The 12,099-nt window shown below is 36.5% G+C and overlaps 1 protein-coding gene across 3 annotated transcripts in view; it reads left to right on the forward strand.

Annotated features, from left to right (window-relative positions):
- The window catches only part of TBC1D32 (TBC1 domain family member 32), a 193,552-nt gene that overhangs the window by 12,245 nt on the left and 169,208 nt on the right, over positions 1-12,099 (forward strand). For all 3 annotated transcript variants that reach the window (XR_011258768.1, XM_069599058.1, XM_069599056.1), the window contains exons 3-5: positions 992-1,169; positions 8,933-9,001; positions 11,566-11,691. Coding sequence is in view for 2 of the 3 variants with exons in the window: in XM_069599058.1 (XP_069455159.1) it covers positions 992-1,169; positions 8,933-9,001; positions 11,566-11,691 (373 nt within the window). In the remaining variant the exon portion in view is untranslated. The remainder of the gene's footprint in view (positions 1-991; positions 1,170-8,932; positions 9,002-11,565; positions 11,692-12,099) is intronic.

Genomic DNA, 12,099 nt, shown 5'->3' on the forward strand with positions numbered 1-12,099 from the left:
TTATTTATAATGATAGAGCTTGCAGGTAAAGTAGTGAGGGCTCCAGTCCAAGTTTTCTGATTTCAAATTTAGTATTTTATTTACTTTAATGTCTGAGCCACCAGGGAAGCCCATTTTATTCACTATTTTTATTTAAATCTTCATGCCTTGTTGCTTTTAATTTTTGCCTTTTTAAGTATAGAAATTTCAGTAGTACACATCTCATATTCCTCATTTGTAAAATAAAGGGTAGACTAGATTATTTTTATATTTCCATCTAGCTCTAAAATTCTGCCTGTAGGGTTTTGGAGCATCTTAGTTCAATGTTAGTATGGGTGTTTGAGAGTTTGCACTTAATAAATAGAGAAATTTATTACAAGTTTTTAAAAAATAGATAGATAGATAGATAGACCCAGAGAGCTAAAATGGACCTTAGAAATTATCCATTTCAAAATTTTACTAAATTTTAGGAATCCTTTTCCTAACATCTCTGATAGAGGTTTCTCTATTTGAAAGGATCCACTGATATTTTAATTCCTATTTGGTTCTCAGTTGTGGTGATGGATGCCTATAGATACAAATTATAGGCAGGTGTAAAGGGAAGGTAAAAATAGAGGAAGAGAGAATAGAGAAAGAGAAATTTTAAAAAGGAGTGAAAGTGTCATGTAATATAGGCTGGGTTTTGGTAGTTTGATATTAGCAGTTGACTTTGTTGCTAATTACTGGAGTCTGCCTTTGGAACATCTTGCCTTGGGTTCTGTTAATTTTACTGCCTTGGTTCATGTAACCAGATGGAAAAACTTGGGAAATAACATATTTTAGATTTCCTATTAAGTATTTTCCTGTTGTGTGAATTTTGTTGTGTCATTTGTCTTTCAGAAAAACTGAGTTTTGCCTTTAGGATTGTGTTCTTAGAGGGACTTTATGGAAGAAAATAATAAGTTCAATTTAGTTGAATATTTTAATTTGTGCTAATAGTCTTTCTCTTACAAAGATTGCTTTGAATTTAAAGATACAAAGAGATGATTCATTCTCTGAAGAACATCATGATGATAGTGGTGGAATCTATGATTAACAAGTTTGAAGAAGACGAAATACGAAGTCAAGAGAGGCAGAAAAAAATCCAAAAGGAGAAAAGCAGTAGTTATTGCACAGACAATTGCTCTGATAGTGATTCGTCCTTCAATCAGGTGTGTTGTTTAATTTTGCCTTTATGTCTTGAAATGGTGTTTAGTAATCATTAGCTTCAATACATTCTTTATTAGCCAGATTTTTTTTCTACTTTCTAGTTTTAAGATTCAGAAGAATAAGCAATAACATAATCTGATATAAAACATTTAGTTCATGAAATAATATCTTCTAGAATTATATGTACAGCAAATTATATCTGAACAGTTGTTAATGAGATGAGGAAATAAACTGGTAGATTTTAGATAAAAAAAATAATGAAACAATCTGCTTAATCTTTAGTTAAACAAAATATCTTATTCCCAGTTAATCCTTATTAATCAAATATTAACTACACTATAGATGAGATATGGAGATACAATATTTCCCTTATCTTCTGGAGATGACAGTTGCTATGAATTGTTATTTTCAAAGCATAAGCTTTTTTTTTTAATGTTCAAAGATTTGAAGCTTTATATTTTATCCTTCCCATTTATTGGAATCCTTGTCATTTGGCTACAATAGAGCTAAGAGTCCAGTGTCTAGATTAGTCCTAATAGAAAACAAAGGAAACTGGTTGGAGTAGAGCCTATGAATGCACCATAAATTTCCATACAGAAACTTTCAGGCCACGTGGAGTCTGTTTGACCTTCATATGAATCCCACCTGATATTTTTAGCAAAACATTTTCACCTAATTAGTTCTAACATAGGGACATAACTGTAACATAGATCCTAAATGCATACCAAAAAGGGATATGGAAAGTTTGAGTGAGACATGAAATGTATATGTATATTAATTGCAGTTAAGACCACACTTTTGAAGGAAAAATGGCTTTGGAATTAGTCAAGGCAGAATGTAAAAGTTATCACTACATTATTTACCAGGAGATACTGTGCTGAGTTTTAAATTTTTTATAAGTCCAGTTAATTATCTGATGTGATGGAGAAAATGACAAAGGTTGTGAATTTTCTTCATGTTGTGGCTATAAATCATCCCTTGTTGATGTACTCCTTGGGAGAAGAGTAGGCTATAGAGATTTTAGTTCACTTTAATGCAGTCAGATGGCTTATTCAATAGGTTTACTGAATAGCTACTTTTCAAGGACATTCTGGAAAGGAAAGGCACAGAAACCTCTAACTTTAGAACTCTGAGGACTCATAAGATTATACTTAGTTATTCAGTTCAGTTCAGTTGCTCTATTGTGTCTGACTCTGCGACCCCATGAACAGCAGCACTCCCAGGCCTCCCTGTCCATCACCAAACCCAGAGTTCACCCAAACTCATATCTGTTGAGTCAGTGATGCCATCCAACCATCTCATCCTCTGTCATCCCCTTCTCCTCCTGCCCTCAATCTTTCCCAGCATCAGGGTCTTTTCTAATGAGTCAGTTCTTTGCATCAGGTGGCAAAAGTATTGGAGTTTCAGCTTCAACATCAGTCCTTCAAGTGAACACCCAGGATTGACCTCCTTCAGGATGGACTGGTTGGATCTCCTTGCAGTCCAAGGGACTCTCAAGAGTCTTCTCCAACACCACAGTTCAAAAGCATCAATTCTTTGGCGCTCAGCTTTCTTTATAGTCCAACTCTCACATCCATACATGACCACTGGAAAAACCATAGCCTTGGCTAGACGGACCTTTGTTGACAGTAATGTCTCGGCTTTTTAATATGCTATCTAGGTTGGTCATAACTTTCCTTCCAAGGAGTAAGCATCTTTTAATATCATGGCTGCAACAACCATCTGCAGTGATTTTGGAGCCCCCCCAAAATAGTCAGCCTCTGTTTCCACTGTTTCCCCATCTATTTGCCATGAAGTGATGGGACCAGATGCCATGATCTTAGTTTTCTGAATGTTGAGCTTTAAGCCAACTTTTTCACTCTCCTCTTTCACTTTCATCAAGAGGCTTTTTAGTTCCTCTTCACTTTCTGCCATAAGGGTGATGTCATCTGCATCTCTGAGGTTATTGATATTTCTCCTGACAATCTTGATTCTAGCTTGTGCTTCTTCCAGCCTAGCGTTTCTCATGATGTACTCTGCATATAAGTTAAATAAGCAGGGTGACAATATACAGCCTTGACATACTCCTTTTCCTATTTGGAACCAGTTTGGTCCATGTCCAGTTCTAACTGTTGCTTCCTAACCTGCATATTTTCAAGAGGCAGGTCAGGTGGTCTGGTATTCCCATCTCTTTCAGAATTTCCCACAGTTTATTGTGATCCACACAGTCAAAGGCTTTGGCATAGTCAATATAAAGCAGAAATAGATGTTTTTCTGGAACTCTCTTGCTTTTTCCATGGTACAGCAGATGTTGACAGTTTGATCTCTGGTTCCTCTGCCTTTTCTAAAACCAGCTTGAACATCAGGGAGTTCACGGTTCACGTATTGCTGAAGCCTGGCTTGGAGAATGTTGAGCATTACTTTACTAGCATGTGAGATGAATGCAATTGTGCAGTAGTTTGAGCATTCTTTGGCATTGCCTTTCTTTGGGATTGGAATGAAAACTGACCTTTTCCAGTCCTGGGGCCACTGCTGAGTTTTCTAAATTTGCTGGCATATTGAGTGCAGCACTTTCACAGCATCATCTTTTAGGATTTGAAATAGCTCAATTTTGTTGTAAGAAGTACAAATATTTAGATCTAAATAGGATTGATTAGCTGGCAGTTAAGCATGTTAATCTCAAATGCCAAGTTATTTCCCATCATAGAATCATAGATTTTTGAAGAAATTCAAAGCTTTGGTAGAAATGGAATCATACTTCCAGAAGATATTTTTGTTTTTTTTATTTTGATTCTTGAGAAGGATCTTGCTTTAAGTTTATATGGCTTCCGTTGGAATGTCCACAGAGTATATCTGCATGTTACAGTACCTGCCTTATGAATATGACTTTGTTTCAGAAGGGACTAATTGAATTGAATTTGAACTAGGCCCACCAGCAACAAGGCATGGGATCCCTGGACCTTTGGGTAAGAAATCACGTAAATGCCAGAACTGTCCTGAAAGATCTGTTAGTGTGGTTGAGATGTTTGGGTATGCTTTCGTTTAGTAAAAAAAGATTCTTTTGCTTTAACTGACCAAAGAGAGGCTGAATTAATATGCTCAGAATTGAAAGAGTCTCTGAAGATATATCAATCATTCATTCCATTAAATATTGATGTTATTATTGATGCCTTCAAAATTGATGTTACTTGCACTGGGCTTTAAAAAACTGAATTGTTCTGTGAATAATATTTAGTCAACAATTTTGATGCTGCTGTTTTGATATTAGTAGAACACTTGTATTTTATAAATAAAGTAGGCTTTATTTCCTTGATATTTTAAATATTGAATCCTGATTGTGTATTGATCCATTATTAAAAAAACTTTGGACATGACTTCCTTGGAGACTATTTGTGTACATTTGAGCATATTAAAGAATAAAGTTGGCTGATTTTTACTATAGTTGTGAGCAGAGAATTCTCAAAGGATTTGATACTGTGATTAAACATGGAAAAGTCTGCAAAATAATGCTGAAAAATAGATGTACACTTTGTATGGAGAGGGTGCGTTTAGTCTAACAGTCCACTGCTGTTCTTCTGTAACGTGAACCTATGTAAGGCATTTCTTTGCTCTCATGGCTACCTCTCCTTGAAGCCCATTCTTTGGTCCCTATGGCAGGCAGAATAACAGCCCTTTCAAAAAAAATCCATGTCTTAATCCCCAGAATTTGTAACGTGTTACCTTACATAGCCCAAGGGACTTGTAAATATGATTAAATTAAGATGGGAGATTATTCTGGATTATTCAGGTGAGCCAAATGTAATCACAGGCATCCATATGAGAGAGACTCAGGAAGGTCAGAGGCAGAGAAAGTGCTGGGTAGGCTGAAGAAGATGTCAGAGTGGTTGTTGGCTTTGAAGAGGGAAGGTGGCCCATGATCCCAGGATGCAGGCAGTCCCTAGAAGCTAGAAAAGGTAAGGAAATAGATTCTCCCCAGAAGGCGAAGCAACACAGCTCTGTGGATGTATTCTGAACTCTAGAACTGTAAATTGGTGTTGAGAACTTCCCTGGTGGTCCAGTAGTTAAGAATCCGCCTGCCAATGCAGGGGACACGGGTTCAGTCACTGGTCCAGGAAGATTCTACATGCAGTGGGGCAGCTAAACTCTTGTGCTGCGGCTGCTGAAGCTCACTCCTTCTAGGGTCCGTGCTCTGCAGCAAGAGAAGCCACTGCACCTCTCCGAAACTAGAGTAAGGCCACGTGTAGGAGTGAAGGCCCAGCACAGTCAAAATATAAATAAAAATATGTGGCTATAGAAGGGAAAAAAATGGGTCCCTGGGAACAACTAACAGTTAAAAAAAATAAATTGGTGTTTTCTGAAGTCATGAAGTTTATGGTAACTTGTTACAGTAGCAGTGCCGAAACTAATATCTTCCCATTGTTAGTTGTTCACCTGCAGGCCAGGTTTGTTGTTTCTGTTTTTTACTTTCTGGAAAAGAAGCTATTACTTGGACTTTGTGTTTGAACTGCTTCCTGGAAACAATTTGAACTCCACCTTGTTACTAGGTTTTGAATCTTTCAGTAAGACTTTTCTTAAGTAGCTCTTTTCTTCTGTTGGGTGAGACCTTTGCCCTGAGTATGTGCTATGCTTTGCAACCCTGTGGACTGTAGCCTGCCAGGCTCCTTTGTCCATGGGATTCTCCAGGCAAAAACACTGGAGTGGGTTGCCATTCCCAGGATCTTGCAGGGAATCTTCCTGACCTAAGGATTGAACCGCATCTCTTATGTCTCCTGCATCGGCATGCAGGTTCTTTACAGCTGAGCTACTGGGGAAGCCTTTGTGCTATGCACTGGATCACTCTAATTTGTGTTTTTCCCTAACTTCTCAAATCTTAGAGTATCTTGAGTTCAACCCCATTTTTGGCCTCACTTAAAATCTTTGGAGTTTTACAGTGTTCTTTTTGGTGAGGAATTCTGCTTTTTAGGTTGTAATAGTACTGCTGGAGAATCACAGGATTCTCTTGTTCAATAGCATTGGCTAGAGCAACAGGATAACCGCAGCCCAGACTGTTGTTCAGAAGTTCCTCCTTCTCTAGCTATCCTCAATTGATCAGACTTTTATTATTACTATTTGCCTTATAAACAGAAAAAGATAAAACCTAAAATCCTAAAAATGTAGAAAAGGAAAGGCATTTTAGACTAGAAAAAAAGAACACAGTAGTATCCATAGTGCATCTGCCTAGAGTTAAGCTGGAGACAGGTGGATTGGGAGGAGAATTGGTTAGGTGCAGGTGTGAGCTCGCTTGCTTGCTTGTTTAATAGTAATGTCTTGAGACAATTTGATACCAGAAAAGCTAATTTCTTTAATTAACAGTGCTAATACCTTCATGAATATGTGTTCCTTTATACTGTTAAATATTAATAGGTTTTTGTTTCTATTTCTCAATGGTAGCACTTTTCACATAACTTAAGTATCTAGGAAATTAAGAACTTTATCATTTGAAAATATTTAAAAAACTTGTTTTTGTTTTGAATTAATAGCTTTGTTCTATATTTAAGACTTAATGAAGAGTGGGTGCATAGTTTTAAGAAGTTTTAGATGCACTACAGTTTTGAAAAGCTCTTTTACATGAAGCTAATTCCTTCTGAATCTTGAAAACAAGTCATACTCTGGCTCTGCTGTCTGTGTCTCAATTTTCTTAATTGTTATAGAAGAGACAGTAATAACATTTACCTTATAAGATTGCTTTGCAGGTTTAATGTACATAAAGCATCTTGCACACATTAAACTTGCCTCATATTAAGCTCTTATGTAAGTGTTTGCTGTTATTGTCCTCATCCCTGGTTGGTTTTTTTTTTTTTCTTTTCCTTTTGTGAGAATAGGGAAGAACTCACTGTGCAGTTAGACATATTAAAGCCTGAGGAATAACTAGGTTTCAGTTCAGTTCAGTTCAGTCACTCGGTCATGTACGACTCTGCAGCACGCCAGGCCTCCTGTCCATCACCAACTCCTGGAGTTCACCCAAACTCATGTCCATCGAGTCCATGATGCCATCCAGCCATCTCATCCTCTGTCGTCCCCTTCTCCTGCCCGCAATCCCTCCCAGCATCAGGGTCTTTTCCAATGAGTCAACTCTTCACATGAGGTGGCCAAAGTATTGGAGTTTCAGCTTCAGCATCAGTCCTTCCAATGAACTAGGTTTAATATTTATATATTTTATTTCCCATAGCCATTTGTTTCAACAACAGAACGGTGTCTTTCTTTCACTAGTTGTATTTCAGTGGTTTATACAATTTACAAACCAAAGATTTAAAAAGAGGTTTCTAGAGTAATTAATTTTGAGGGTGGTGTGAATTTTGAACTTAGTACAGTTATTAACTAATGTGAGTAATCTTCAGTTTGTGTTGAATAAAGTGAGTACATCTCTGTAAAACAACAAAAGTTACAGAATGCATCTTGTGTTCACTATCTTTAGATATACCTTGTTTGACAGAAATGTATATAAATCTTACTTTGGCATTTAAAGACCTTTAATTAGTATCTGTATGATCATGCAGTAGGACCAAATTCATCTTAGATTATCAGCCTGTTCTACTTCTTGCCCTTTTCTCTGTAGAGTTTGCTCAGAAATTGTTTGCTTGGATTACAATTTCATACATGTGAATATGTTTTTTTTTTTTTATTTTAGCAAAGTAACAATTTAATCAACAATGTGAGCTGGTAGTAGCAGGAACCATAAATTATCTGCCAGGGTTTTAGAATATCAAAATGATCCAAAGTTTGAAACATCCAAGGAAAGATATTTTTCCTTTTGGAGTTATCTACCTATATTGATATCACCAACAGATCTATTTTGTGTTGCTTTAGCAATGAAGTTCGGAGAAAGCAATGGCACCCCACTCCAATACTCTTGCCTGGAAAATCCCATGGATGGAAGAGCCTGGTAGGCTTCAGACCACGGGGTCGCTAAGAGTCAGACACGACTGTGCCACCCCATGGACTGTAGCCCACCAGTTCCCTCTGTCTTTGGGATTTCCCCAGTGGGTTGCCATTTCCTACTTCAGGGAATCTTTCTGACCCAGGGATCGAACCTGAGTCTCTTGCATCTCTTGCATTGGCAGGTGTATTCTTTACCACTGTACTACCTGGGAACCCAATATCTTATATAGGTTAGTAAGCATATTAATGAGGCTACTCCATAATGATGGCAGCTTTTATTTTTAAGTGGTTATTTTAGGTATTATTTAAATTGCTTTGAAAAGAAAAAAGAGTCTTTCCTTTTCCAAAACAGCTTATGGTCTACTATAAGCTTTTTTCTAGATGAAAGTTTTTACTTCATGAATTCTTCACTTAAGAGGAGGCATGAAGAAAGGTTACGGAAAAGTACAGAAAAGAAAAGGGACAAAAAAGTTCAGTCCGCATTATAGTTAAGGTTTGGGTACCTTTAGTACCTTATTTGGTTATGTTGTTGTGTCTTTGTTTCATAGATCTCAGATTCTTGGGTGTAAAATACTTTTTACTTTTTTATGTCTTTTGAGTCTTACAATGTTCTGCATGTTTCAATTGCTCAGCAAATGACAACCTTCATATTTAGGAAGGTATACTGTCCTAGTAGAACATTAAGTTCTCACTTAAATGCCTTGGGATACAAAAAATCTAAGTTTGCTGCCAAACCAAACTAGTTCATTCCCTTCTCTTGTTCAGAATGCATTTTGTGCTTGGAATTATATTAAAATCATTTATAATAATACCTCTAAAAGTCTACTAAATGAGTGAAGGAATGAATGTCCTGTTAATTGTGTTACAGAGTTACAAATTTTGTCAAGGAAAACTACAATTGATTTTAGACCAGTTGGATCCTGGGCAACCTAAAGAGGTAAGTTTAAAGGACAAGTGTCAAATTCACTCAGATATACTTATTATATATTATATGTATTATGTATATGTATATGTATTATAATAAATAGCAGCTGGATTATTTCTCTTCAAGATAATCCTTTAATATCATGACAGTTCTAGGCTTACTTCCCTGCTAGGCCTTCTAGTCTTGAAATGAAGAGTCGCAGAATAAGAGATGTTCTCTTTAGACAATTGTCACAGTTTATAAGAGGAAATTTTTATTTCTAGTTTCAGTTTTCAAGGAGATGAAGTTATGAGCAGTTTCCCCCCAAACTGTTCCTTCACTGTTGCTTTGTATGTGATAATGTAGTGATTTCTTTGAAGGAAAAAAACTTCATTTAATGCTCTTTCTACTTTGGAAAGTATGAGCAACTTTGACACATATATTCATTTATTTGAAAAGGTTTTTTAAAAGCAGCTTTACTTAATATATTTCTTTATATTGTAATAACTATATAAACTAACTTTTATGAAGTTTTCTTTCATTTGACAGTGTCTGTTTCTCTTGACATAGAAAATTATAGGGTTTCTGAAGTACCTGACATCTCGTACATCTTACCATTTGGTCTCAATTTTGAAATATGTTGTTTTTCTTCAACTTTTTATATTAAACAAAATGAATAGCTATGATTTACTCTCACTGATCTTTATTTTTCTCTCAGCATTTCACATTCTGATTTATTTTCAGATTTTTAGTAAATGTTTCAGCAGATCAGCAATGGGACCTGACTTTATATGATAAGCAGTATTATTGTTTTTAAGTGGATTGTTTGGAAATCTGTACATGATCAGAAACTTTTGTTCTGAACAAGTAGTAAATTGTTAATGGAGTTTTGTCCTAAAAATTAACTGAAAAGGAGAAATTTACTTATGTTTTCAAATTTTCTTTCTAGTCCTGCTTATCCTTATCCCAAATAAAATTGTACTTAGAAGTCTTTCATATGAATATATAGACATTTAAAAACATATGTGTATTGTATCTTTCATCTAAAACTTGACATCATGATTTGGAGTGCCTGATGTCCTAAGGTCTTAGCTTTTTGACTCATTTTTTTTTTTTTTCCCCTCTCACTAGGCTTCAGTCAGCCAGAAAACATCCAAATTTTGAGGAACTCACTAGTTGGAGAGTGAGAGGCAGAGAAGTTTTATTCCACTTCTGATTGGAATAGAGCTTTTTGCCACTGCTGTCTCTTGGGTCATACTGTCCTAACTGAATTCTGATTGGATTTTGGGAATTCTGATTGGATTTCTTCTCAAAAAGATTTATATGAAAATTCAGAAATTCAGTTTTGCATCACACTGCTGAATGACTACCCCTGCCTCCTGCAGTGGTTACTAGGTCAGAAAATATGATGTAGAAGCAAAAGCAAGTTAAAATAAATTGTTTTGTGAGAATTGTTCATATGTCTTGGAGTGGGAATGCCTTACCACTCCAAGTGTTTTAGAATTCGAGTCCTCAAACTGTAGGACTGAAATTGGGTGACCTTGGCCTACAATGGCTTAGAGTGGGGCTTGGTTCCCAACCAGAGATTGGGCTGGGTCGTGGTAGTGAGAGCACCAGATCCTAGCCACTAGACCAGTGGTCAGTGACAAGGGCCCTGGCCCTTGCACTTTGCAGCAAAGAATTCCCACAAAGACAGAAAGTAGTGAAGCAAGTGAAGTATTTATTAGGAAAAAGTACAGTACATATGGATAGACATTTTGGCAGACTCAGAGGGAGACTCCCTGAGCTGTGCCCACATGGCAGTTTGAATCACTTATGTGGAGCATTTTTTTTCAGGTTTCCTTTGACCAGTCATTATGATTTGCCTGGTTTGCAGTCCATATTTGGTATATCTCAGGATTCTTATGTACACGTGCATCTCTTAGCCAAGATGGATCCTACTGAAAAGGCTTCTGGGTAGAACATCCCTTGACTTGGCTCCAGTTTTGTTTCCAAGGGGCCTTTTCTGCACACATGTGGTCTGGGAGGTCTCCTGACTGCAGGAATGAGAAATATGTGTTCTCTGCAGGGTCCAGCCTTCTCCCTTAATTGCTGTCTATTCTTGTCTTGGAGTTTCCATCAATAGAGAATGAATCTCCAGTTGCTTTACCCTGGGGGCACCCATCTGCCTCCTAGCTCAGGACCGCGTGTGGGGGATGGTTCTAGTGAGGAAAGTCTATGGGAGGAGACACTGGGACACTTTATTCTGGCTTTTCAGATTTGACCACCATTCCTTCTGTTCCCCTCAGACATGTGACCCAGAATCTCCCAGTATATTGGATGGGCAAAAAAATTTGTTTTTCTGCAACATCTTGTGGAAAAACCCTAATGAACTTTTAATGTTTTTTAGTTTTTGCATTACATAAAATAACCTATTTTGTTTCTCTGCTAAGCAGTCTAAAAAAATCAGTTATCAAGAATTGTTTCATGAAGGGGCATCTGATTTTCAATTGGCTCTTCAAAGCAATTATCCACCTTTCAATGTTTGTTAAATATTTTGAGAATTGCTGTTATTTTGGTGGCTGATTATTAATAAAAATTCTTTTAAAAAATTATAGGTGAGATATGAAGCCTTGCAAACATTGTGTTCAGCTCCTCCATCTGATGTCCTGAACTGTGAAAATTGGACCACTCTCTGTGAGAAGCTGACAGTGTATCTTTCAGATCCTGATCCTGTGTTTAGTGTAAGGAAATGCTTACAGAAGTATAAACATTTTCTGTTTTTTTTCCCTACCATTCTAGAAGCAAATGGAATATAATTTTCTTTAATAGTAGCTCAAATATTTATGGAAATTCACCTCCAGCTTTTGAATTGTCAACTTTTTTTTTTTTTTTTAAGGGAATTAGCTTACGACATCATGATTAGATTCAGGGTCTGGACTTCATTGCCAAGACAGACTTTATTAGCGTATATGTTTTGTTTTTATCTTCTAAAGGGACATCCAAGTATCTGTGTCATTGTTTTTCAATTAAGAAAAATATATTAAAAGAAAGTGTGTTTTTGAAAGAATTCATATGTGAAAACTTGAACTTGGAATGATTAAAATTTACTATGAAAGATTTGAATAAGCATTTTCCTTATGTATTTAACT

This window comes from Ovis canadensis, chromosome 8 (assembly GCF_042477335.2).
Source record: "Ovis canadensis isolate MfBH-ARS-UI-01 breed Bighorn chromosome 8, ARS-UI_OviCan_v2, whole genome shotgun sequence".
NCBI lineage: Eukaryota > Metazoa > Chordata > Mammalia > Artiodactyla > Bovidae > Ovis > Ovis canadensis.